The following is a 24,414-nucleotide window of genomic DNA, read 5'->3' as shown; positions in this document are numbered from 1 at the left end:
CCCACTGGGGTGCCCCTCTCCGGCACAGCTGGGGACCCCACGCCCCAGCAGAGCCCTTCCCCTCGCCCCTGCCCCGCCTGGTCCCTGTCCCGTCCCCCCCTGCCATCTGCTCCAGCCCCCGAGGGGAAGAAGCGGCACCTCGACCCGAGACCCCGGCCCTTGTGCAGCCAGAGCCCGGCCGAACGCAGGACAAGCCGCTTTCCTGCGGCGGAGCGGCAAAAACCGTCGGAGGGGACACAGCAGCGATGAGCCATCACGAGCCACGGCGTGATTAAAAAGTGCAAAACACAACGGAAAAGGCAAAACCTCCAGGGGTGCTGATTGCTCCCCACAGGAGAGGCAATCCCTGCCTGGAAAAACCCCTTCTCCCTCATCCCGCAGCAGGGACGCGACCCCGCGCTGGCTCGGGGCGAGCAGCAGCCGGGAGCGGCAGGAACGGCCCAGGCGCAGCCGCGCTCGAGCGGCGCGCGCCCCAGAAATCAGCTTAGCAGTGCGTGTGTATATTTATATATTTATCTCTCTATGTCTATCTCTCTCTCTCTCATGCAGCCCTAGCAATAGATGAGGAGCAAACAGCCAAGCAAGAGAGCTGGACGGGACAGCCCGTGCGAGGGGCGCACCCCTTCAACCGCCGGCCCCCGGCACCCCAAGGCACGCTTAAACACAGCCCTCACCTCCAACAGTGGTTTTTGATTTTTTTTTTTCCCTAGCTTATATTTTACAGCAGTACCATAATACCCTACTATATACAGAGACCTGGCGCTGCAGGAGCTCTGGGAGCGGAGCCGGCCCCGTCCCAGTCCCTACGGACACCCCACCGCCGGCACCCCACCGCCTCCCAGCCTGGGATGGGCCAGCGGAGCACGGGGTGGGGGGGCCGGGGTCTCGCAGGAGCCTGGGAGTTGCCTACGGCTCCCGCCACCCCCTTGGCTCGCAGGGGGATCCCGGCTGTCCTGCCTCTCCCAGGGGTCCCTCCCAGCTGGGCAGGGGGGAGCGGAGGGGACCGTCTCCCCCTCGAGCCTGAAGCGCAGCTCGCCGCTGGAGAGCTGTTTTCCGGCTGAGGCCGTTCTCCCAGCCATGGCGAGCCGCTGCGGGACCTGCTGCCATCGCGCGCAAGGGACAGGCCGCACGCAGCGGTTTAACCCTCTGCCACCGAGGGGAACAAGCTGGGTCTAGAGGAGCGAGAACTAGGGCACTAGCTTTAGCCTTTGGCTTCGAAAGCAGCAGGATTAAATAAACGCCGCCTAAAAATGCCGTCCTGGGAAGTCGGACATACAGCAGCGAGGAGGCGGCGAGCGCCGCGTGGCGCGGCAGGCACCAGCGCTCCCGGATCAGCTGAGGAGCGGAGCCGAGCGGTCGTTCGTCACTGTTGGCTTCAGCTGGACGTTGGCGAAGGGGTTTCTGCAGAGAAAGAGGAAGGCAGAATTTAGCAGGAGGGATGGTGGCAGCGGGGCCTGTCGAGGACGGGGCACCGGCACAGCGAGCAGCACCCCGGCGAGACCCCAAAAAAGCTTTTGCTGCAGAGCAGAGGCGGTTCCGCTCGCTGCAGGGGCTGCACTTGGAGGCTGAGCCTGAGCAGAGCCGGCAGCGAGCCCGGAGCCACCAGCGCCATCCCCTCCACCGCCCGGGCTCAGCAATATTTGGGAAGGGTTTCAGCTGGAGCTGCTCTGCCCTGCACAGCCCTCAGGCCGAGCTGCGTCCCGCTCGGAGAAGCTGCTCCAGCCCCCCGGCTGGGCTTGAGCCGTCCCCACACATGGGAGCACCCCGCGGTCACCCTGCTCTGCGTCGTCCCACCACGGGAGACCGGGGGTTTGCGGCTCCCTGTCTGCCGTGGGATGCGTGGGGACCCCTGGCCAAGAGCAGAGCTTGCAGCTCAGCGCAGAGCGTTGAGGTGACGCCTCAGCCTTTGAAGAAGGTGAACATCCAAGAGGCAGAGCGCGGGGTGAGGAAGGGCGCAGGGACGCGCTGGCTGTGCAGGAGCTCGGCACAGGCACCAGACCGAGCATGGCCCAGCTCCCGGCCCTCCAGCCCAGTGACCGGCCAGGCTGGCCCGGGCTTTTACCTACCTGGGGTGTCCCCAGCGCCGGCTACGGCACGGGCTACGGCAGCACGTTCCACGGCCAGCCCACGGCCACACACCGCGTCGGCATGCACAGGACCTGCGGCCGGGACGGGGGCCGAGGGCTGCTGCGCGGGGTGCTGTGACACCGGGAGCCCCCTTACCGGCCCCGGGAGGTCCCCTCTGCCCCTGCCCGCAGCGCACGGCCACCCTGGGGCCATCGGGTCCAAACCTGCAGCCGTGCTCGGCCCCTGGCACAGCCACGGCCCCGCACGCCGGGTCCCACAGCCGGTCTCCCCCATGGGGCATGGCCCTGCCGTCGCCAGCCGGGTGCGGGTAAAGCCTTAGCCAGACAAAGCTGACCATGGAGTTGAGCCACGTTCGGAGCAGCCGTGGTTACTGGCGACCTCCGTCTGGACTGGAGCAGCTTTGGGACAGCCCCGGCCACCTCCCGTGGGGACGCAGGAAGATGCTCGGTCCCCTTGGCCCCACGGAAGGGCACTCGCTGCCTCCCCCGGCCCGTCTCCCCTGCCATCCCTCACCTCTCCAAGTGCGCTTTTGCTTTCCTCAAAAGATAAATGGCTTTTCTTTCAAAAAATAGGGTAATTAGTTTCCCACCTAATTAATGCAGATTCTTAGAGCGCTTTCCCCCCCAGGATGCCAAAATAGATTCTCAGGACTGGAGGGAGAGGAAAGGTTGCTTTGATGAGTCACCAGGGGTTATAATTTAACTGGTTTTGTTCTGGCAGAGAAGAGCCGCTGGGACGGGAGCCCGCAGCTCCAGCAGCCGCGGGAAAACCAGCACACAGATCAAAGAGAAACGGAGAAGGGGCTCTCCTGGGCCGCGCGGTGCCGGCGAGGGGGGAACGCGGCTCCGGGGAAGCTCCTCCATCCCTGCCCTAATTCGGGACGAGGAGGCTTCCGAGATGCTTCCCCAGCGCAGGCTGCAAGCAGAAGCTGCTCAAAAAAGGTGACGTTAGCGTGGATCGGCTCTCCGTCCCACGGGAGAGGGCTGGCGGCTGGCGGGGCCGCGAAGACCGGAGACCTACAACCAAAGAGGCCGGTTACGGGGAGCAGGGGAAGCGGCGGGAGCAGCTCGGCGTCCCCGGGGAAGCGTGGCCCAGCGAGCCGGCCGGCGGTGCGAGCAGCCGTGCAGATGCAGTGCGCTCAGAGACGGAGCCCCCGCCACCGGGACAGGGACAAGCGGTGACTGGGGGTGCGAAGGGTGCAGGGAGGGGGGGGGGGAAGCAGAGCGGTGGCACCGTCCCCGCGCAGCCCCGCGGCCGTCACCCGCTGCCCAGCACCAGCGCACCCAGCGCTCAGCCCCCCGAGACAGTCAACTTACTAACTACGGGCAGGGGCACCTCAAAACCTGGCCACTTCAACATCGGGGCTGCAAGGGAAAGAGAAGGCAGGTTGGAGGACGCCGGCCCGCGCCTCGACCCCTTGGCGGGAGCAGAAGGCGTCGGTTACGGAGAGGAACCGGGCTCCGGGCCGCCGGCCGCCCCGGTGTGAGAGCCCGCCGGCCGCACCGCACGCAGCGCCTCCGGGCAGAGGAAGCAGGAGGAAAAAAGAAGAAAAAGGAGGAAAAGTCATGTTTACGGAGTCGCTGGTGCTGCCCGCCGGCTCCCTGCGAGGAGGGGAAGGAAGGGCACGGGCGGCAGGAGCCACCTGCGGAGGAGAGAGGCCAGGCACGGCGGGGGCTGCGGAAGGGAGGGGGGTGGCTTCCTTCCCCCCATCCCAGCCATCGCTGCTTTCCCACCGCGCCGGGGCAGGGAAGCGCGGCCGCAGCGAGCAGCAGCATCCCCTCGAGATGCAGGCGGAGGAGGGACCCTTAAACAGTTTGAGCTGCTCCCACTCAGCAAAGCTGTTTAAAGCCCAGGCTGGCGGCACCCAGCGTCGCCCACGGCCGCCTAATGCCGAGGAGATGGAGAAGGGACAAAAAAAAAAATATGAAAAAATAAAAAAAAAGGCATGGCAATGTGCAATGGGCGATGCAGGCGGTGATGGGCAGCACGCAGGCATGGCAGCCAAAAGAGACACCGAGGCCCAGCTCAATGAAATAAATAAAACTTTTATTCAAACAATAACTCAGTACAGGGCACATTTCTCTCTGGCTTTTAAAAAAGGTTTTTCAGCACTTTACAATCTCCACGCAGGCTTTGCTAGGCTGAGTTTTCCTTCCCCCCCTCCACATTCAGTCACTCAGCATGAAATATCCTGGGTTAAAAATCCTTAGCAAAACCAGGACACGGGTGCCGGAGGGTGTTGTTACGAGAGGCCCACAGGCCGGAATACAAAACAAAAACTTGTCCGTGGGCGTGTCTGTATTGCCAGCAATGTCCTAGTAAACGGGCAGTGCGAGAGGTTCTAAAAATCACACCAGAAAAAGAAAGCGTGTACGGCTTTGCGGTGGAGACGGCCACGGGCGCTGGGCGGGCTGCGGCCGGGCTGGGCTGCGGGAGCGGGACCCCGAGCGCCGGCCCGGGGGGGTGGGAGCCCCCAGCCACTGCCAGGCCCGGCGTAGGGGTGCGAGCGCGTCCTGGGACGGCTGCGCGCCGGCCCCCAGCGCCAACGTGAGGTAACAATACCTTGCTACAAAAAATAGATATATTTATAAAACAACCAGGAGTAACCCTTGCAGGGGGCTGCCGGCTGCGCCCCACGGCCGGCGGGACCCCGGCCGAAAAGCAGCCCTTTCCCCAGGGCGGGAGCTCCGCGCTATCCGCTTCTCCCAAAGCCGCCATGGCGGGCGGTTGGATGGAAGCGGATCGAGGGGAACGGCATCCCGGGCTCGGGCACCCCGGATGCTCGGTAACAGTACGGACACCAGAGGCCATGCATATTTGTTCCGGTCTGGGAGGTTTTGTCCAGGCTCGTGCGAGGCGGCTGGCGCGCAGCCCCCGAGGAGGGATAGTGCATCGCTAACATCACACAGGAGTACAAAAACCGGGTCCCGCTAACGCGAAAGCTGCGCCCGGGCTGCTTCGAAGCGAGCGCAGCCTGGTCAGCAGTTTCTGCTCTGAAAAGGCTTCAGAAACAAGGGCACTGTGAACAGCAGGGAGGGGTGGAGAAGCACCATGGTTTCCTTGAAGATCACGAGAGTTTAAAATCCAAAAGAAGTAGAGAAAAGAGAAACAGGGGGGAAAGAAAAAAAAAAGGGAGGAAAGAAGCAGAAAGCTCTTCCAAGCAGCAAGGGGCCGCCGCTAGCCAAGGTGTCCTCACACCGTTGATACCAAACTGCTGCTGCCGCTGCGGAACAAAGCACAGGAGACTGCCAGCGTGGCCACCACCGCCCGCGCGTCGCGACGCAGCGCCACGCCCAGGAGCCCAGCTCCCCGGCACGGCACCGCAGGGCCCGGCAGCAGCACCCCCACCGCGGCGCGGGACGGCGAGCTCGGCCCCTGCCGTCACTGCTTGGCTCGCAGCTCACGCCCGTGGGTTTGGGGTTTGTCCCCAGGAGCGAGGCGGGGCAGCTCCGAGGCAGAGGGAAGGGGGATGGAGGAGCTGCCGGCTGGGAGAAGGTGTCGGGGAAAAACCCCGAGCGCGTGCGCTCTCCGTGGCCTCGCTATCCGGGCGCAAGCCCCAGAGAGGAGGCTGGGGAGACGCGACTCTGTCTGGAGGGGCACAAGGGGTGCGAGGTCCGGGACGGCGGGGCTGGCCCTGGGACCTGCCCTCCCCGGGAGACATTGGGCCCCGACCACACTCACGGACGAGACCTGCACAGCGTCCTCCACCACACGGCCCCGTCCCAGCCACTGCCTGTCCCACAGGGACCGTGTGCACGGACCCCCACCGGGATGTGGCCCCACGGCCGCACCCAGAGCCAACACCAACAGCTCCCTCTCAGGTAACGCGACAGGAAGGTGAAGGCTTACCTGCTGACGGACCGCGTCCCGTAGTCATCGAGGCCCTGCGGAGAGGAGGGGAGGAAGCACGGTGAGGGAGGGGGACGGGCTGTGCCCGTTCAGGTGCCACCGGCGGGTCGCACGAACAGACCAAAGTGCATCGAGACCAATGCATTTGGAGAACAAAGGGACGTATGGAGATGATTCCAATGGGATTTGGACAGCAGAGTTGCACCGCTCTCTTCAGAGCAGGACTTTATCTAGCAAGACGAGGGAAAGCAACAGCCGGGACAGCCCCGGTCTGCCCTGCCCGGCCCCGCCGGGGTACAGAGCTCCAGCCGCTTTGGGGACGAGAGACGCTCAGAGAGGGACCACACGAGTCAGAGACAGCAGTGAAACGTTCCGTGGGAAGAGGTGTTTGTCTGCATTAACTCCCACCAGAAACCCACAGGGGTTAGGACCATTTTCTCCTTCAGCCGGTAACTGAACTGCGTTGGCAGCGGGGAACGACCGCGCAGATGGGGTCCGGGCTTGGAGGCTGTCCCTCAAGGACATCGGTCCCCGGGCAAGGACCTGCCCTGGGATCGGCCACGGAGCAGTTCTGCTCTCCAGGACAAACACGGGACCGCTCCGGGAAGGGGTGGGAGCAGCTGGTCTCAGAGCTGACCATGCACGCGCGTCCCCGCCGTCCCAGGAATGCTCCCAATCACCAATCCCCAAATCCAGCAGCAAACCCTGCTGGGAAAACCCAGTAAACAGCAAGAAGTGGGGCTGTGCTTGTCCCATCCCATGTAGAGAGGGCCAGACCCCAGCTGGAGCTGCCACCAAAAGGTCGGGTGCTGCATGGCCGCCTCTCCCCCTCCTCATCCGCCAGCACGTACCGAGCGCTCCAGGGAAGCCAACGTGGCTCATCCCACCAAGCTCGTTCCGGGGGGAAGCTCCACTACACCAGTGGCTCCTGGGTTCAACTGATCTCCTCCACACATGCATCCTCCCTGACACGTTATCTGAGAAGCCCTGAGCTCGGTTTGGACAATCGCCGGAGCCCCGGCCGGGGTCTGCCCCAGCCCCGCACGCTCACCCCAGCGTCCCCAGGGAAGGTCACTGGCTGGAATGGGCATGGTCCAGAGAAAACGCTTCCAGCTGCCTGTGAACAGCTCGTTTCTGGTGGGAGGCTCCCATGGAGTTGCCAAGTGTTGTCCTTTGGGGGTTTACAGTGCCATTTTGTGCCCTTTGCTCCCCGTGCCTTGCCCGTTCCGCCCCGTCCCTTCTCCCCAGGGAGAGATGCTCAGCAGGAGACGGGGCCCTGGACAAGGCAGACGGGTCGCCAGGCAAAAACGGCCAACTGCCCGTAGATCCCCAGGACAACACTGTGTGCGTTTGGACTTACAGCCGTCGACCTAGCGTAAGGCTTGTAGTGAGCGGAGGGCGGTTGGCAGAGGCCACTGGCATAGTCTTTAATTGCACACCCATAGGGCAGTAGGTAGTCCTACAAACAACGAACACAGGTTGGAGAGCTTCCTTCACCTCCACGGGCTCTACACCACGCCGGGACCCAGAAGATGCTGTAACGCGTTTGCCCCAAAACCAGAGGGTGGACGGAGACACTGCAGACGCCCCGCTCACTGCGCGGCAGGCTCCAGCAGGGACCAACGCCCGGGGCTTTGCTCAAGCATCCCCCATTTATAAGAAGTCCCCCCCAAAGCGGGAGAAGCCGCTGTGGACTCACCTGGGAGAAGGCGGGCACGGCCACGCTGTACGGCCTCTGCTTGAAGGTGTTGACGCCTTGCGCCGGGAAGGCCTGGGAGGCCATGCCATAGTCGGGCGGCGGGATGGCGATGTCGTCTTTGTCCAGCAAGTTGCCGGTGCTGCTGCTCTTCCCTTGCTGCAGGCTGGGCGGGGGGGGATCCAAAGCAGAGGCGTCAGCATCAGCCCACCCCAGGCTGAGACCCCCAGGCTGCCTGTCCACCCGCGGCGGGGGACCCCATGGCCAAAATCCCCTGAGCCAGCCACCACCCGCCCGTGTTGGAAGTTATTCCTGATGCCATGCGTCGTGTCGAGGGGAAGCCGAGCATTCCCACCCCAAGCCCGGGAGCGGCGCAGGGATTCACCCTGCAGACCTGGCACCGAGGGCAGGGGGGTGGTGATGCTCCTACCTTGCGTGGACCCGCTCGCTGCCATCGCTGTCGAGGACCCGTGTGTAGGAGAAAGGAAACCAGCCCCTCCTGGAAGGCAAAGGCAGGGGATGAGGCCAAAGCCACGTTTATTTGTAGAGGATGCAGAAGAGGCTGCACCCGGGGTGCAGCGGTCCACGGGACGGCCAGAGCACTCACATTTTTGTTTTCTCGCTCTCCCCGTAATGCCAGCCGTCCCTGGCCTCCGGCACCAGCAGCGTGATGAGGTCACCCTCCTTGAAGCTCAGGAGGGTGCTGTTATCTCCGGCAGCGTGAGAGAAAATGGCCTGCACCCTCGTCCTGCCGTTCCTCTCGAGCCCTGCAGCCATGGAGCTGGAGCGCGGCAGCGTCTTGTTTTCGGCTGGTGGGAGACAGCGATCACCGAGCGCCCCAGGTCCCTGACCCCGTGGCCATACCCAGGCACCGCCTGGCACAACCAGGGGCGTGACAGCTCTGCCAGGACAGGCCCCTGACCTGGCTTATTTTACCCCAGGTGCCAATAAAACCCTCAGTGTGACTCACGCCTTCCCCCTTAACGAGCAGGATTGGGCCCCTGCTCTCGGCATCGCCTGCCAGCCACAGCAAAGGGAGCAACCTCCCTGCACGAGATTCCTCGGGATTTTCCTCCCGGAAACCCAACCCCTGGGCTGAAACCCCACCCGGTCGAAACCCCACGGCAGAGCCCAGCTCCGCTGGTTTCCTGACCCCAGCTCCAGAGGCACGAGCAGCTCTGACCCCGGAGGCTCACCTGACGCGTAGCTGTTTTTCGGTGGCACGTTTTTGCGAACTGGGAGTGTGTTGGAGTAAGAGTCACTCAGCTGCTTCTGAGGCTGGGGAGGAGATAAAGATTTGGGCTGTGCTGGCTTCATCTCAGACCAGTGGTTGTACCCATCGCTGTCTGGGCCTGAGACTCCGTTCATCACCGGCATGGCCTCCTGTGCCGACATGCGCTACGGAGAGAGGAGAGGAGGGGGGGGAAGACGGGGAACGTCTTCGTTAGGGTGTCCCACCACAGCCCCCGCAGCAGGACGCAGCTCCCGGGAAGGTGGATCACAGCAGACCGGAGCTTCAGCCTGTTGGTTTGGTTCCCCAGCGCAGACAAACTGCTCTGGGGGGAGCGGCGGGGTCAGCTCTACCTCCTTTTACTGCTCCAAGCTGCCTTGCACCTGATAAATCCCTCCCGAGCCCTACTGCTCAGCTCGTGCCCCCACAGCACGAGGAGACCCTTTTCTGAGGAGCCTTCCATCCCATGGATCACCCCAAGCACTTTCTCCCATGGTTACCGGGGTACCACAGCTCTGGGACCAGCCTGACCAGTCCACTCCAGCTCATGGGTTCCCCAAATCCCCGCTGGCAGCCCCTGCAGCCCCTGCCCGTCTGGAGCTCAGTGGCCCGGATGGGATGGGATGGGATGGGATGGGATGGGATGGGATGGGATGGGATGGGATGGGACAGGCTGCCCATCCCCACGGCAGGCTCCTTCCCGCATCCCAGGGCGGCGGGCGCAGGGAGCTGCCCATCCCTGCGTGCCAGTGACAGCCCACCAAAAGGCAACTTGCTGAGGACAACGGTGACACCGGCCCGGACTCGTCCCTCCGGCTTTGCTCAGAAGGGCACGACAACTTCCAGCACAGGGATACTTACTCCTACAAAAGGTGCCAGCTCCGGGGGGACAGGGAGAGGTTTGGCACCGGGGATGGGGTCAGAGATGATGAGGTTGGATTTGGATGTAGACAGAGGGCTGGGCATAATGGTGCCATTGCTGCTGGCAGCCATCTGCTGCATCAGCTGGATAGCGCGGTCCGGGATCTTGTTGGGATCCGAGCAGGACTGCTGCCACAGCGGCAGCTTCTGCGTCAGCATCTCCTTCCCCTGCAACCGAGAAAAACGAGGCGTGAGCGCAGGGGTGCGGGAAAACCAGCCAGCTCCGCACCCCTCCCCAACAGCACTGCGCGGATCCGGGCTGGCCTGGCCCCGGCCACAAGACTGACCGGCGACTCTGTGCCTGGCACGGACGAGATAAAACACAGGGGCTGAGCGCTTCCAGGCTCTGACGGCAGCTGAGCCAGGAAGGTATCATGAAAAACGGGAAGGAGGGAAGGGAGAGGTAATTTGTCTCCCCAGCTCGCTCTGAGACACCCTGCATGGGGCAGCTCTGGAGCCGAGGGGCCGCAGGAAGCCGGGCGGGCGCTGGGCTCCTCGGGGAACAGCACCGCTCGACCGAGCGGAGAAATGAAACCTGACCAAAGCCTTGCAGGGCACAGCCCGTGCTCTGTGCTGTCACCCAGGACCGGGGGACGAGCTCCTCGTTTAGGGAGGCTCAGCCCCCACAGCCTCTGGCCCCACTGCCCCGCAGCTGAACCCCACGGAGACAGCTCGGTCCCTACGCGTCAAACCCCACTAAAGCCCGCTTCAAATCCCAGCATGGTTCCCTGCTACCGGCCACCAGCTCCTGCCGAGGCACAGCCTCGCCACCAGACCCCAGCTGCTGCCAACACCTCCTTTTTTTGCTTTTTTAGCCGGCAGGGCCCACGTCAGCTGCCGGGCTGGACGCCCATGCCACGCGTACGCCCACAGTACACCGGACAAGCCACCTGCAAGGTCCCTCCCGCAAAACCGCCCTCCACGCGCTGCTGCAAGCAGTTTTCGGTTTCACCGTGCGGCAGCCTGCTGACCCCCGTGCCCCCGGGGGGGGGATTTTCCCCTCCCGCGCTACAGGAGGGGTTCTCATACGGCGAGCACCGACCCAGCCCCAGTGCAGCGTGAGGACAGCGCTGACTAATCCAAACTCCTTCCCCGCTCCCCGCTGCCGAGCGTGGTGGTGACAGATGGGTGCTGCGAGCGACGGGGGGCGGTGGTGGGGAACAATCGGAATGGGAGCACGAGGCTGCGGGAGCAGCACCGGCGTTCCCAGCCCTCGTCCAGATGGATTCTGCTCCAGACCAACGTGGGGGGCTGCCGCTCCCCAGGCCGGCCCCCAGCCTGGGAAATGTGGGCTGCCTAGGAAGGGGCAAGGGGTTTGAAGCAATTTAATCTCTGGTTTGACCCCCACCTTTACCAAGGCCGGGGTGCTGGGGGTCAGGTGCACAAGGAACCCGACCAACCTCTGCCAGGGCAGAGCCCCCAGACCTCGCTGACCACGATGCGCAGGAGAGGCGAACGTGGCCCCATCCACCCCAAACCACCCCCGGTCCCGTCTACCTCGCACAGCCAGGAGCCGCAGAGCAGCACCCGCGGGAGACGTGTCCCCTCGCCAGGGGACGGGCAGCCCGGGGTGCAGCAGGTCCCAGGACGGCCCTGCCTCTCCCAGCCCGGGAGCACGCGTGGCGCGGCAGGGCCAGCTCACCTTGGCGTGGTAGGTGATGGCGCTCTTTGCCACCGCGCACTGTTTCTCCACCAGGAAGCAGAACCGCCTCCTCTCTTCCGTGAGAGCCGTCTTATAGCCGTCGGACACGTAGTTTTCCAGCTCGCCTTGCTTGTTGCTGATGGCTTCGATGTACTGCAAGAGAAAGAGGAGTGGAGACATGGCTGCCTTCATCCCTTCGTCCGCCCCTCCGCGCACAGGGCGGGGGACGCCAGAGCACTGACCGGAGAGGGCTCAGCAGCACAACCGTGGGGCTGGCGAGGGGGCGGCCGGCAGGCAGGGTGCCCACGAAGGGCCCCCCCTGGCACAGGACACGCACACGTGTGCCTGCGCGGCCCCTCCAACCCGCCCTTACTCATCGGAGCCCCCACGCAGAGGTGCTGACTCAGCGCGTGGGCCGGCAGCCGCGCGGGCGGCGGGACAAGCTGTACGGCGTGCAGCCGCCCTCTCACCAAACGGGCGCCCGAGCAGTGCCGAGGCCCGCGCACCGGCGGTGGAGGCTGGGGAGGTCGCCCCGATGACGCAGGGCTGGCAACGGGCCCCGCAGCCCCTGCTCATCCCTGCCCCTGCCACGAACAGCAGCCCACGAACCCCCGCCAACCCCAGCCCGGGCTGAACGCCTCCGACATCCCCTCTGCTGCCGGCGTCTTTGCCGGATGGCTGCTTTGTGCCCGTCGCTGCCTGCGAGGACGGGCAGCGCCTCGCCACCAAGAGCCGCAGCAGGAACGCGTGAACCCCTCCACCGCACGCAGCCATCAGCAACGCCAAAACCACGGGGGGCAGGGCGCACGGGGACTGCCGGGGCGGCCGTTCTTCAACGGCGCAGCTCGGGGCTGTGCAGACGCCGGGGCCCCTGCCAGAGATGCCGCAGACGCAGCAGCGGGAGGCTCCTCTGCTGGCACCGGCTCCTGCCGTAGGCACGGGGCTCCTGCCAGCACAGCTGCGCCCAGCCCCAGCTCTGCCAGCGCCGCGCGGGACACGGAAACGGCACACGGGGCTGGGCTGGGGTAACCCGGCTGTTCAGGCTGACCCCTGCGAGGCAGATGTGGCACATGGAGGGCTTTGGAGGGATGCGGGGCTGCCGCTTGGCCGTGTCATCAGCATCCCGGAGCACGGAGGGCATGCGGTGGCCCCAGCTCCCCAAACCGGCCCCTTCCTCCTCCCTCAACGCCGGCGGGATGGCCCCAGATCCTCTGCGAGGAGCTTCCACCCCTGATGTGGCACTGGGACAGCAGCCACCAAGCCCCTATGAGGAGCACCTCTGCTGCCCATCGCCGTCCCAGGACAGCACACCGAAAAGCCACGAGCAGCCATACAGCCCAGGCATTGCTAAACCTGTTTCAGAAAGTCTGGGCTTCCCTGGGAAGGGAATTAAACTGGAAATCCAGGGCCCGAAGCAGCTTTACGTCTTCCTTCATGTTTGACAGTTATTTTCAGTACGCTACAATATTTATCAGCAGGCACAAACTGGAACAAACCTCAGCGAGGCAGGGAGACGACGTGACAGCCCAGGCTTCAAAGGGCTGAGAGCCCTTTATCCCAGAGCTGGAGCTCCGACGGCTCCCGCCCCGCTCGGAGCACCCTCCCTCCAGAGCAAACCCCGTAGGGAAGCTCGGGCTGGACCCAGCAGGTTTGGGGTCTCCCCCCAGGCACCCACATGGTTGGGGTCAGTGGGAAATTGGTTGCAAAGTGGGTTTTTACCCAGAGCTCAGTTTCAAGGGGAATCTTTTTTTTTTTCCCGAATGAGAAAATCCAGTGCAAGCGCCCGTATTTAGGAACAGAAATAAACGAAGGTAACGGAGCTGACGCTGCCGGGCGCAGCAGCAGAGGTAACGGAGGTATCCGCACCACCCCAAAACGAAGCTGTGGGGAGAGCCGAGCGGGACTGGGGCTGACGGGGACACAGCAGAGGGCAGGAGGTGTCAGCTGGGAGAGCATCACTCCCAGAGTGGGTTCGGGATGCCGCTGCCTCCCAGGTGTCGTTAGCCCCAGGAGGAGCACAGGGACAAGGCGCAGAGGCATTGGTCCGGCAGCGGTGATCGGGCTGGCGTTGGGGCATCCTTCCCTCCCAGCTCCCCAAAAGCCCCACTCCCCCGGGGTTCGGTGCCCCGACCCCTCCATCACAGCCCTGCTACACCCGGGACGGACCGAGCCCCGCTGTCCCCATATGACTGCACCACACCCTGCTCCCAAAAAACCTCCCTTCCCTCCTCTCCTGAGGGAACCGACAGGACGACGCTCCCCCTCCACACAACCACGACAGCACCCGAAATAGCAGGAGCGCAGGAACGAGCGCGGCCCCGACACCCTAAGCTCATCCCGCTGTAATTTACTAACTGGGCCAGGAGGAAGATGAAGGCGAGGAGTGGAACGAGTCCGGGGCAGGCTAGCGCAGCTCAGAAGCACCAGGGCCGTCCCGCGCCACCCGCATTTCCCCAGGTCAGACACAGCCGGGGCCCGGGGAGGGCAAAACGGCCCGAGCACACCGCGCACCGCGGCACAGGGGAAACTCTTCCTTACCTTCGCAATGTCAGATTTTCAGTTTTAATCATGATTTAAATACGCAAGTTGCAGCCTTATTTACATCCCTGATTCCAATCTGGTTTTGCAAGCATACTTTTAATTACTCCGCTAACGAAAGGCTTGTCTTAGCGGCTGCAGCCAGCTAGAACATGTCGATGTGCGAGCAGAGAGCCTGTGCTCTAAATTTAGTGTTCTCAGCGCTTTATATACTTTATGTAAATACGCCTGATGTGCCACTGATTTGTTCCGAGCCTTGATTTGTACACGCTATTACATTACAAAATGGCGAGCGATGCTTCTTGTTCACCAGACAGTTTTCCTTTTGGATTTGCTCAAAATGACAATGGGCTTTCAAATAACGCACAGAGAGATAATTTAAATAAAAACCTTGTTAAACACGCCAGGCGCACAGGAAAAAAAAAAAAAGCAACAGGCAGAGCACAATGTGAGATCTCAGTACTGTACGTCAAGGAGAAGCAGTGCCCTTCGCCAGCGAGCGGACCCCCGGCTGCCGCTCACACCTCCTTTCTTCGGGGCCGGGGGATCCTGCAGCCACCCTGCGTTCTGAACCCCAGCCAAGCGCGTTTCTTGGCTTGGCAGGACCCGACAACCGGTGCGAGGGCCGGGGGAAGGCGCTCCTGGCTCCGCAGCTCAGCAGCATCCTCTCACAGACCTCACGACAAGCACGTACCGCTCGAGCGCCACGTTTTAAATTCAGACCTTGATTTAGGTTGTCAGCTTCAAGTCTAGATTTTAAGCATCACCTAAATAAAATTCTCAATTTAAAGGAGGAAAAAAAATCCACCACAAAACATTTGTGACTTTAGCACCCGAGGGGGCAGGGACCAGGCTGGGGCGGCGCTCACGGCTGTGCCGAAAGCCAGAGCACGCGCCGGAGCCACCCAGCAGCTCCAGAAACCTTTTCTGGGTTTCTAGGTTGGAGAGGCCTCAAATAACTCCCCCGTTCCCCCCCTCCGCCTCCCCAACGCATCCACTTCCAATTCACCGGCAGCCGCTGACCTAATTAGCAATGTCAGCGCGGCGCTGGGCGCAGCCGGGGAAGGGTCTGGGGTAAGACGCTGCGGTGGCTCGGGGACGGAGCCGGTGGAGCACGGGCTCCTGCCTGGCCCAGGGAAGCGGGAATCCCGTGGTGGTGGCTCAGCTGCTGCCGGTTCAACCCCTCTTGGCCGCCCAGTGCACACAGGAGATGGGCGATGCCGCAAAGCTCGGCCGCAATGGGCGATCTCCATCCAGAAGTCAGACCACATCACCCCAACGAGTCAGACGTAAATTAGGAAGAAAACACGAAAGAGGAAACAAGATGCAGTGAAGTTCCCAGCTCAAACTGCCGCTGTCAGCCCTGGCACGGAAAAGCCTGGGCTGAGAGCCCTGCTGCTGACACCAACACACCTTCCCGTGCCGCTCCAGAGCGGATAGCCGGGGTGCGCGAGGATGAAAAAGCATCCGAAAAATGTCAGACCGTTCTTTTCAAGCGCACGCTGCCGCCACTGCAGTTAGCGCAGGTGAAACAGCATCGCGACTGAACACCAGTCAAGCCTTTAATGACTTACTGGAAAGAAAAAAATTAGTTCAAACCGTTCTACCCAAGCCAAGAGTGTGCAGACCAGTGGGGAACGCAAGCCAAGGGCTAATGCACGGAGCAGAAGTCAGCACTACGGCTCTGTATCGGGGAGCGGATGCTCTGCCGCCACCAAGCGAAGGACCCGCCGCAGGGCGAAGGGGGAACCAAGGGCAGGCAGCAGCCGGCACGGCTGCCTTTTGGGAGGCACCATAGCCAGGCCGGCCACGGCTGCGGCACCTTGTCACACCAGGGAGCCGGTAATGCCGCAGGGGAGTGTGCGGTGGGTGCCATTCTAACCGGCTTCAGGGGAGACACAGAGCAGCGAGGGGATCGGGCCTCCGCGCCGGCACCGAACACCGGGCTCTCATCCCAGGAGCAGCGGGGAAGAGGCAGGGGAAAGGGAGAGGACACTGCGAGCTGCACCGGACCGATGGGGCAGGCTGAAGTACCTGGAAGGAGGAAACATCCAGAGAAGGGAGGATTTATTTAGGGAATCACAGGGGAGAATATTTAGAAAGTGATGGGATAAATTAAGAAAGAAGTTAGGCTGATTAACAGAGGAAGAGCATCTAAGCTGCTGAACAGTCTCAAGGCAAAACAGCCGAAACCCTACCACGGCACACAGCCAAACCGAGGAAAATTAGAGCCTGGGGGTCCTCAGCCCCGCTGGCTCCGGGCAAGCAGACAGCTTGTCCCCATTCCCAGAATTTGCTCCTTTTGCAGAAGCTGGTGGGCCCTGGAGCAGCCTGGGGGAGACACCGTCCCCTCCCGGCTCCCTCCAGCCTCCATCATCACCAAGCGTCACAGACGGAGGGAGGTTGGTCGGGTTTAGCCAGACAGAGCGATGCTGTACTCAAGCCCTGGGATACCAGCGGCAATTCCCAGCGGAGCACAGCTGGGAAGGAGATCAGAAATAAGCCTGAGGTAGCCTAACCTCTCCTGTAATAAGGCAAATAGAGCACCAAACCAAACCCTCTCCTGCAGCAGAGGATGCCCATACACGGGTCACCAAGGGAGCCAAGACGCATTTCACCACCTTTTGCAAGGATGATGCACCCCCGCAGAGCCACGGGACCCCATGTCGCCGCAGCCACCCGCGCCCATCCGATGGTTTATCCATCTGATGCACGGGCACCTCGAAGGCCAGCGCCGTCCCTGCGGAGAAGATAAACCCCCCTGCCCTGCTCCGAGGACACCCGCCTCCCTCCACTCCCCCGAGAAGGGCTGTCTCCCCTCGTTACGCTGCCTGTCTCACACATCTGCTCTTCGGGGCATCAGCCTCATCCCTCTGCTGCTCCTGTGAAGTGCCATCCACGCACGCATGCGGCATTACATAAAATCTACAGAGAAAAAAAAAAAACCCAGCAGCCAAGCGCTTTCTCCAGCCAGCTGTGCGGGTGTTTCATCACCAGCGTTCCCTCCACACAGGGACACCCCATACCAATGGCTCGGTGCGCAAGGTTGGGTACCGAAACGCTCGGCAGACCCATGCCGGCACGGAGACCGAGAGACCAGCTGTCCAGGAGAGTTGTTTGAGGCATCTCCGCCCAGAGGAAAAGGAGTTTAAGACTTCATTTGGCATATTTGTAGCAGCTGCTACGGATTTGTGGAGCTGGTTTCAGGAAGCCACGCTTTGTGCCAGAGGCTGTAGCTCACCCGGGGTGGAAAAGTGGAGGGGCCAACAGCACCAGCACATGGGTTCACAGCTGGCTGTGAATAAACAGAGGCAAAAAAAAAAAAAAATACTCCAAGGGATGAGCTCTCCAACAAGGTCAGGTCCCAAGATGCGAGCAGGTAACATCACCGAGCTACGCAAGCGCTCAGGCTGGTGCTTCCCGCGTCGGGATCCCTCTGTCCTGACCCGGCCATGGCAAGGATGCTCGGACACCGCCCACGACTAGAGCAGCTCAGCCCCAGACCTGAAGCATCTCCCCCCGAGAGTTTCACAAGCAATTCCCCTCCCTGCACCCGTGACTGCGTCTGCTGGGTTTGGACACCCAGCCTAACTCAGCTTAACGCGAAATAAAGCCTGGACCGAGTCACCTGAGCCACCGAGCGTTTATATAATTCTTCCCTGTTTGACTTTTACATAAGCCCTTGTAACCTGGTTTGTGCAAACTCCTCATCAGTTAGAGCTTCTTGACCTACACCTAAAATTATTTCTCCTGATGGGAATATCAAATGAGGTTTCAATTACAACGGTTTATAAACCTCCCCCGGTTATCTGGCACGGTGGTATTTAATGCTTAAAACATCCCCGGAGGAGCAGGGGTAGGTGTGGACAGGCCAAACTCAGCCACTGCCCTGGCTCCACAAACCCCTGGTTTTGCCGGGTTTAGGAGGAGCAGGCGGCTCCCTCCCTCCGGAGTCACCGGCACGGCCACGCCGAAAGCCCTTCTGCCCAGGTCGGGCACAGCCGCTCACCGCAAACAGCCGGCTTCAGCCGCACTACTTAGGATGAATTACAGTCAGCTCGGTCCCAGCCCAATGGAGAAATCCAATTGCTCACTGCGCTAATAAGATTTGATAAATAGTTCGAACCCACATAACTTCGTTGTTGAGCTGCTGATTCAATCAAGGTCCCAAACTCATCATGCCCTTGATTTCATGGCTCGATCGCAACCAGCGTTTAATGAAATTACAGCAGTTCAGCTTCCTTGGTGATTGTTTAAACTTAATATTGTTTTCATTCTTCTTCATGAAAGACATGAAGTGAATGGAATTGGTTTGTTCTCCTGGTTTTCAACACAGGTAAAGTCTCAGTAAGTACATAACCAGGATGAGACACGTGAGGCAGTTCGCTGTCTCAGCTCTCATTCCTCACGTACAACAGCAGCTCCGGACTGATTCATATGGAATAAAGAGCCTGGCTTTGTTGCGGCACCCAGCAGCAACAACCCACAGCATCTCTTGACCATGACAGACAAAGCTCTGCAGATGGAAAGCCACTCCTGCAGCCTAATTGCACTCCGAGCTGCTTTTAATCGAGTCGTCTTTACTGCAAAGCACACGGTGTTTTAAACCCTCAACCATTTTAACCCCGCAACGCCCATCCTCATCTATTAAACACCACAAAACGAGCACAGGAGACAGCGGCCAGGTGATGTGGGACTTGCAGACAGCCCCGGATCTGTTCTCACCACACAGCAAGTGGCCGACAAAGCGCAGCAGGAGCCTCCTGCAAGCGCCCACGAACACCGTATCCCCAGCCGTATCCCCAGCCGCCCTCGTCAAACCCCCCGACAGCCCCAAATCTCCTCTCGCCTCGGCAGAGCGAGGCGGTGACGTTACAGCAGCCACATCCTGGGGCTCCCCGAAGGAAGACAGCACTGCCTTGCCCACCCATCTCACTGGCAAGCGATGACAAGACGGGGTCACTCAAGTGGTGGAAAGGCAGAAAGGAGCAGCTCCGCTTCCCGTGGCACTAAATATGAAGAGAGATGATGACAGAGCACCAGATTCCCGGCTGCCAGAGGAGCTTAAGTGGATGAGTCTTCACAAGAAGAGTAAGATGTTATTGCTTTATTGGAAGAGATGACTGATGTAGCTACCAGGACGTTTCCATCAATAGCAGCTTCTCCCATTATGAGACGAGCAATCAGCAGCAGCCCATTAGAAGCATCCAGTTGTATGATGGGCCTGCGGTCCCCAGGCACCCACCTGACGAAGCCCCCAGCCTCCCGCCAGCATCATGAGGTGCCCGCAGCAGCCTCCTCGGGGGCCGCCGGGGTGGCTTCGGCCAAATGAACTGAGCCGCACGCAGCAGCTGCCCAGGGCGAACTGTGCGGTTCCCTGTTTTAAGCCAGCTGAGAAAGATTTTTGCGGAGCACAGCCCCACGGTGTGACACCAGCAGCTCTGCAGATGCTCCTGGTCCACCCAGCCCCACACAAGGCTCCCTCCTCGGGCCGGTACCAACACCCAGGTAGCTCCAGGCTGGACCCCCACCCTGCTCTCCAACACCAGGCAAAGGTAAGAATGGCATCAAGGACAGCCCCAAATACCCTTTTTCTGTTGAAAGGGAACACCAGCATCGCAGGCAGCAGAGAAGGAAAACTGCCCTCTTGGCTGAATTCAGCAATTTAACTTTGTATTTTGATCTAGGGGGAAAAAAAAAAGCAGGGAGCAGTTGAGCAGTCTCATGGCTCTCTAAGCTCAAAAGCCATCATAAGGCTTTTTCAGAGATAAGCGCTTCCTAAATGCTTACTGCTGAAAGATTAGAGAATGAAAGCCTGATCCTGTTTCCCCGCCGAAAGCAGCCGCGCTAACAGGACTACCCCGTCCCCGCCACATCACAGCGGGAGGATCAGAGCTCTCCCAGCCGTACAAAGCCAATCCCTGGGATGGATTTTCTCCTCCTCTGACTCCGGGCGTGGGATGGGGATCCCTGCACGGCAGCAGCCCGGGGCGAGGGGTGGGCAGGAGAGGGGCGGCTCAAGCAGCAATTTCGCGCTGTGGTCCCCACCCGCAGCTTTCGCAGGCGGGTGATAAGAAAGGTTTGATCCCCGAGTTTCCCCATGCGGAGCCTCCTCGGCTTTTCTTGCTCAGGAGGAATTTCAGAGCGAGGGCTGGCGGAGACACCACAACTCCGGAGTGGTTTAAGCTGCCCGGCTCTTGAGAAGGCGCCAGCCCCCGCCTCGGCGGTGGGACAGGGGTGCATTGACGTCTTCCAGCCACTCCGGCCAGCCCTGCCTCCCGCAAGCGGCCCGCCGCAGCCTCAGCGGCTGGAAGCGAGGAGCTCGGTGCAACGCGCTCCGGCTCAGCACAGGAGCCATGCGCCGAGGCGAGGTGGATGACTGCGGGTGTGTTTTTCTCCTTCCGTGCCGGTTCTGATTCACGCCGCCAAGAGAATGACTGATCTTCCAAATTTTAGCGCAATTAAGAATGTCACTCCCCAGCACAACCTTCACGGTAATACCTGCGATCACTTTAAATGCCACCCTGCACACAGCCCCGGCGAGTGAAGTGCCGTCGACCTTCAGACCCCTTCAGCAGACACGGGCGATTCTGACACGTTACCGGCCCGCGGCACCCGCAGTCACAGCATCTGGGCCCAACGTAACGCATACGCTCAAAGCCTCAGAGACAATTCCTGGCTGCAGGGCTCATCTTCCCCTTCTCAACACGCTACTCGTGCTGCGATCGTTCAACGGCCTCGACTCAGGCAGCAGCACGAGGGCTTCCAGCAGGTTTGCAGGCAGGGGCCTCAGTCTCTGGTTAAAATTGGCCATGTCCAGCCACGCGCCGGGCGAAGCTCGAACCAAAGGTTGCAGATTTCAGAAGACGTGAACTCCTGCTGCAAACACACCAGTAACTGGGGTGCCGCAGTCCCTCGGCATGTCCCGCTCACAGCCCTGGCTCAGCCAGCACCGGCTGGGGATGCATCCCAGCCACTCGTCAGCGCGATGCTGGCCCCAGCCCCGAAACGTGCCCACCCTGCAGCACAAACCATCCAGGCAGGTGCCAGGAGGGACCCCGGCCCCACGCAGCCGGGATCGATCAGCACACGGCGCGTGGTTGGCGAGCGAGCCCACACCGCGATCACACCGTGGTGATTCACCGCAGCCGCCCGCGGCCCACGCCGCCACCGCCCCGGCGAGCTGGGGGAAGGGGCACCCCAGCAGCAGGCACAGAAAATATTTAAGCAAAACACCATCCAGAGGAAGATGGATCTGGCACAACAGCAATTAATGATCTTTTTGGGTTCATTCATTAAGCAAAAAAAAAAACTCACCAGGAGCAGCGAGTCGAGCAGGGTTAGTCACCACCGCGGCACCTGGCACATCTGCGGAGCTCGCAGCCTCCCCCTCGGCACCGTCCTCCCCCGGGGCGGCCACGAGACCAACCCGCTCCCCTCACGGGCTGCCACCCCCTCCCCATCCACGCTGCCCACGCCCCACCACGCTCCCCTAACTCCACTGCGCCCGCTCCTCTACGGAAAACAGCAAGCCCTCATCCGAACGCTTGCAAGAGCCAGGCCCCTCCAGCATCCGCTGCCCGGCCCGCGGAGATGCTCGTCCTGCCGCGCGCGGGGTCCTACCTGCAGCTCCTTGTCAGAGTACTTCTGGGGGTTTTTGCTGCCTTGGCTCTTCTTCCGAAGTTTTTTCAGCTCTGCCTGGCACTTGTCGAGCGAGTCCCCCTTGCTCCTTTGCTCCGTCTGGTATTTTTTCAGTGCAGCCTGGATGTGACAGGAGAAAGCTCTGAGCAGCCGAAGCCGAACCCCTGCTCCTGCTACTGAGGGTGGGCGGAAGCAAGCAGAACCCCCCGGACTTTGGGAGACGCAGGATCCCCGCAGCCCGGAGAGCAAACAGGGGCTGCAACAGCCCAACATCGGGGGACACGCAGCGCCCGGGCACAGCTGTCCCCCGAGCAGGGACCAAGCTGGCAGCAGGGACGGGAGGCACAGAGACACTCGCGCTGCCCGACTACGCGAAGCCGTAACTCACACTCAGGTACCGGGAGTCCAGCTCCACCTTCTGCTCCAGCTGCGTCAGGAGCTCGTTGTGGAAGGACTTGAGCTGCAGGTAGAGAGAACACACACAACTCTGGGTAAGGGCTGCCAAACCCGCCCAGGGAGCGCCGGCGCAGAGCGAGGGACGGACACGCAGGGTCCCATGGGACACCCAGCGGGACAGAAGCAGGTGCCCAAGCAGACCAGACCCTTGGCAGCTCAGCAAATTCACTTCAGAGGGGCTGGTGCCACCCGGAAACCCACTGTGCTCGGCTGCAGCGCTGGCAGAGAGCCCGGCATGCCCAGCCCAGGACACTCACCATCTCCTCCAGCTGGTTCTGGATCTGCCTGTGGACTTCTGCCATCTGGAAAAGCACGTCTCCTGCAAAGACAAGATGTGGGCAGGGGGCTTGAGGTGCCAAGCTTGGGGGGAACACCCTGGGGCTGGAGCAGGAAGACCCCACTAGCCAGGAGGGGTCCGCAGCCAGACCCACGGGAGCCCGTTGGGGAGCTGTAGAGGAGCAGATGAACATCTGAGACCCTTGGACAAACACACACGTCTCGTGTAGCATGAGGAGAAACAAGGACATCCAGGGGCAGCCCTGCCCGCGACCCACCGTGCCATCGGCCACCCCAGCTGCGGGACGGCTCTACCTGTGCCAGCCCTCGGCCTGGCTGCAGGGCTGTGGCACGGGAGCCGGAGGCGAGGGGACCAGGAAAGGTCCCTCATCTCGATCTGTGGTGCATGGCTGCTGCAAACGCTGCAGCTCGGTCCCACGAATGGCTGCCCGTGGCCGAGGAATCCCCGCTCTGCTTTGTCTCTTCCTTCAATTTTTCCTTTCAAAAGCAGAATTCCCCAAGTCCCACACCCACTGCGCCTTTCCTGGGCAGGAAGGGCAGCGTCCCCGCCTCAGCGAAAGCCCCACCGCGGCCGGAGCCAGACACGCACACGGGAGCTGCAGGAGCATCTTTTGGGAGAGGAGCCGGTGCTACTGCCCGACTAAAAGCGCGGTTTGGGTATCAGAGCAAGCTTTCGGGAGAAGCAGCTCCATCAGCTGCTTGCAAGGGCTGAGTTGGGACACTCTTCCTTCCAGCATGGCGGGTCGCAGCTGCCCAGGAGGCTCCCAGCCTACGGGGAGCTGTTTGGAAATCGAAAGCCACGATCTGTCTCTCTGAGCTGCTTCTGCCTTGGGGCTCAACCCCAGCAGGTCCCGCAGCTGCCGGCAGCGGGGAGCCCCCCGAAACCTCTGCAAAGGGAAGCAGAGTCCCTCACTCCACCCCACAAAAAGCAGAGCGGTGCGTGGGATAACTCAAAGCCCCAGAGGTACAGCCCAGAAAAACACAAGAGAACAGCAGTCCAGGGGTGGGACGCACAGCGGGAAGGCAACGCCAGCCCCGCCGCCCTGGGACAATGTGCGGGAGCCAGTTCAAAGCGGTGGTGGCAGCTCCCGGCAGGGACGAGCCTGGGAACCCTCTGGGACGCGGGGCCAAGCAGTCAAAGCTCTCACCCCACCTGACAGCGGGTTCCCCGTCCCCAGCAGCCGACACATAGAGCCTAGGTTTGCTCCCACGGGGGGCTGCTCGCTCCCGTCCCCCACAGCAAATGCTACAGTTTCGGCGTGTTTAGAGATGTCAGGAAACTGCGAGCCCTCGGCAGAGGACAGGTCCCCCCGGGGTCTGGGGCAGCTGCATCCCTGTACGTGGAGTCAGAGCTTGGCAACAGCGAGACTGCGATGAGCCAAACAAGCTTCTCCCCGGCACAAGGGAACCGCTGGGACCCCCACGCCACACAAAGCCAGGCGGCGTACGCGGGGCCAGCCCCGGTGCCAGCTCGGCCCCGGCACACCGTGTGCCCGGGCACGCGGGCCGCACGCCAGCCGAGCGGGAACAGCCTGACCCAACGGTTCTTTGCTCTCGCGGCTGAAGCAATTTGTACTTTGCACCGCACACCGTGTCTCAAAGCCTTCCGCAAACATTAAAATCTGATCTCTTTTTGTCCTTGGCAGGCACCGGCCCCCTCCGCCTCGGGTCGACACAGTAACGGAACCGGCCGCAGCCCCGGCAGGCACCAGGGCCACCGTCCCCCGCTCGGCACCTCGACAGAGCAGCAATGCGCAAACCATCCCGCAACGCGAGGAGGGGACCAGATGGCGCGGCTGCGGCTCCGCTCCTTCACCGGGAGGAAACCGCACGCCGAGATTCCCGCGGCCGCCGAGCCGGCTGTATCTTTTCCGGCCGCTCTGCAAGGTGCTGAGTGCAGCGGAGCAGCCCCCGGCGCGCAGGCTGAGCGCACGTCCGCGGTGAAGGGCTCCGCGTATGAACGGGGAGGCCCGGGCACGGGGTCACCACCGCGAGCGCGGCAGGAAATTGCTCTCCGGTCGGGCTGCGACGGCTCAATCGTGGGAAGTGCACGAA

The 24,414-nt window shown here is 61.9% G+C and overlaps 1 protein-coding gene across 6 annotated transcripts in view; it reads right to left on the bottom strand.

Annotated features, from left to right (window-relative positions):
- Positions 1-1,113: 1,113 nt before the first annotated feature.
- Positions 1,114-24,414, bottom strand: part of BAIAP2 (BAR/IMD domain containing adaptor protein 2) — a 42,623-nt gene continuing 19,322 nt past the window's right edge. The window contains exons 4-16 of one of the 6 annotated variants that reach the window (XM_086762709.1): positions 22,320-22,381; positions 21,995-22,066; positions 21,589-21,726; positions 11,428-11,580; positions 9,726-9,953; positions 8,830-9,031; positions 8,241-8,442; positions 8,064-8,132; positions 7,637-7,799; positions 7,298-7,396; positions 5,938-5,972; positions 3,405-3,496; positions 1,114-1,401 (exon numbers count right to left, since the gene is read on the bottom strand). In XM_086762709.1, the coding sequence (XP_086618835.1) occupies positions 1,376-1,401; positions 3,405-3,496; positions 5,938-5,972; positions 7,298-7,396; positions 7,637-7,799; positions 8,064-8,132; positions 8,241-8,442; positions 8,830-9,031; positions 9,726-9,953; positions 11,428-11,580; positions 21,589-21,726; positions 21,995-22,066; positions 22,320-22,381 (1,541 nt within the window). In that variant the 3' untranslated portion in view covers positions 1,114-1,375. Of the gene's footprint in view, positions 1,402-3,404; positions 3,497-4,113; positions 5,312-5,937; positions 5,973-7,297; positions 7,397-7,636; positions 7,800-8,063; positions 8,133-8,240; positions 8,443-8,829; positions 9,032-9,725; positions 9,954-11,427; positions 11,581-21,588; positions 21,727-21,994; positions 22,067-22,319; positions 22,382-24,414 lie in introns of those variants that run through there. The other 5 variants (XM_086762706.1, XM_086762704.1, XM_086762707.1 and 2 more) reach the window with 5 other exon arrangements.

This window comes from Chlamydotis macqueenii, chromosome 18 (genome assembly GCF_036417535.1).
Source record: "Chlamydotis macqueenii isolate bChlMac1 chromosome 18, bChlMac1.mat, whole genome shotgun sequence".
Lineage (NCBI taxonomy): Eukaryota > Metazoa > Chordata > Aves > Otidiformes > Otididae > Chlamydotis > Chlamydotis macqueenii.
The sequence above is the reverse complement of the archived record's forward strand: the minus strand, read 5'-3'. Positions and strand labels throughout refer to the sequence as shown.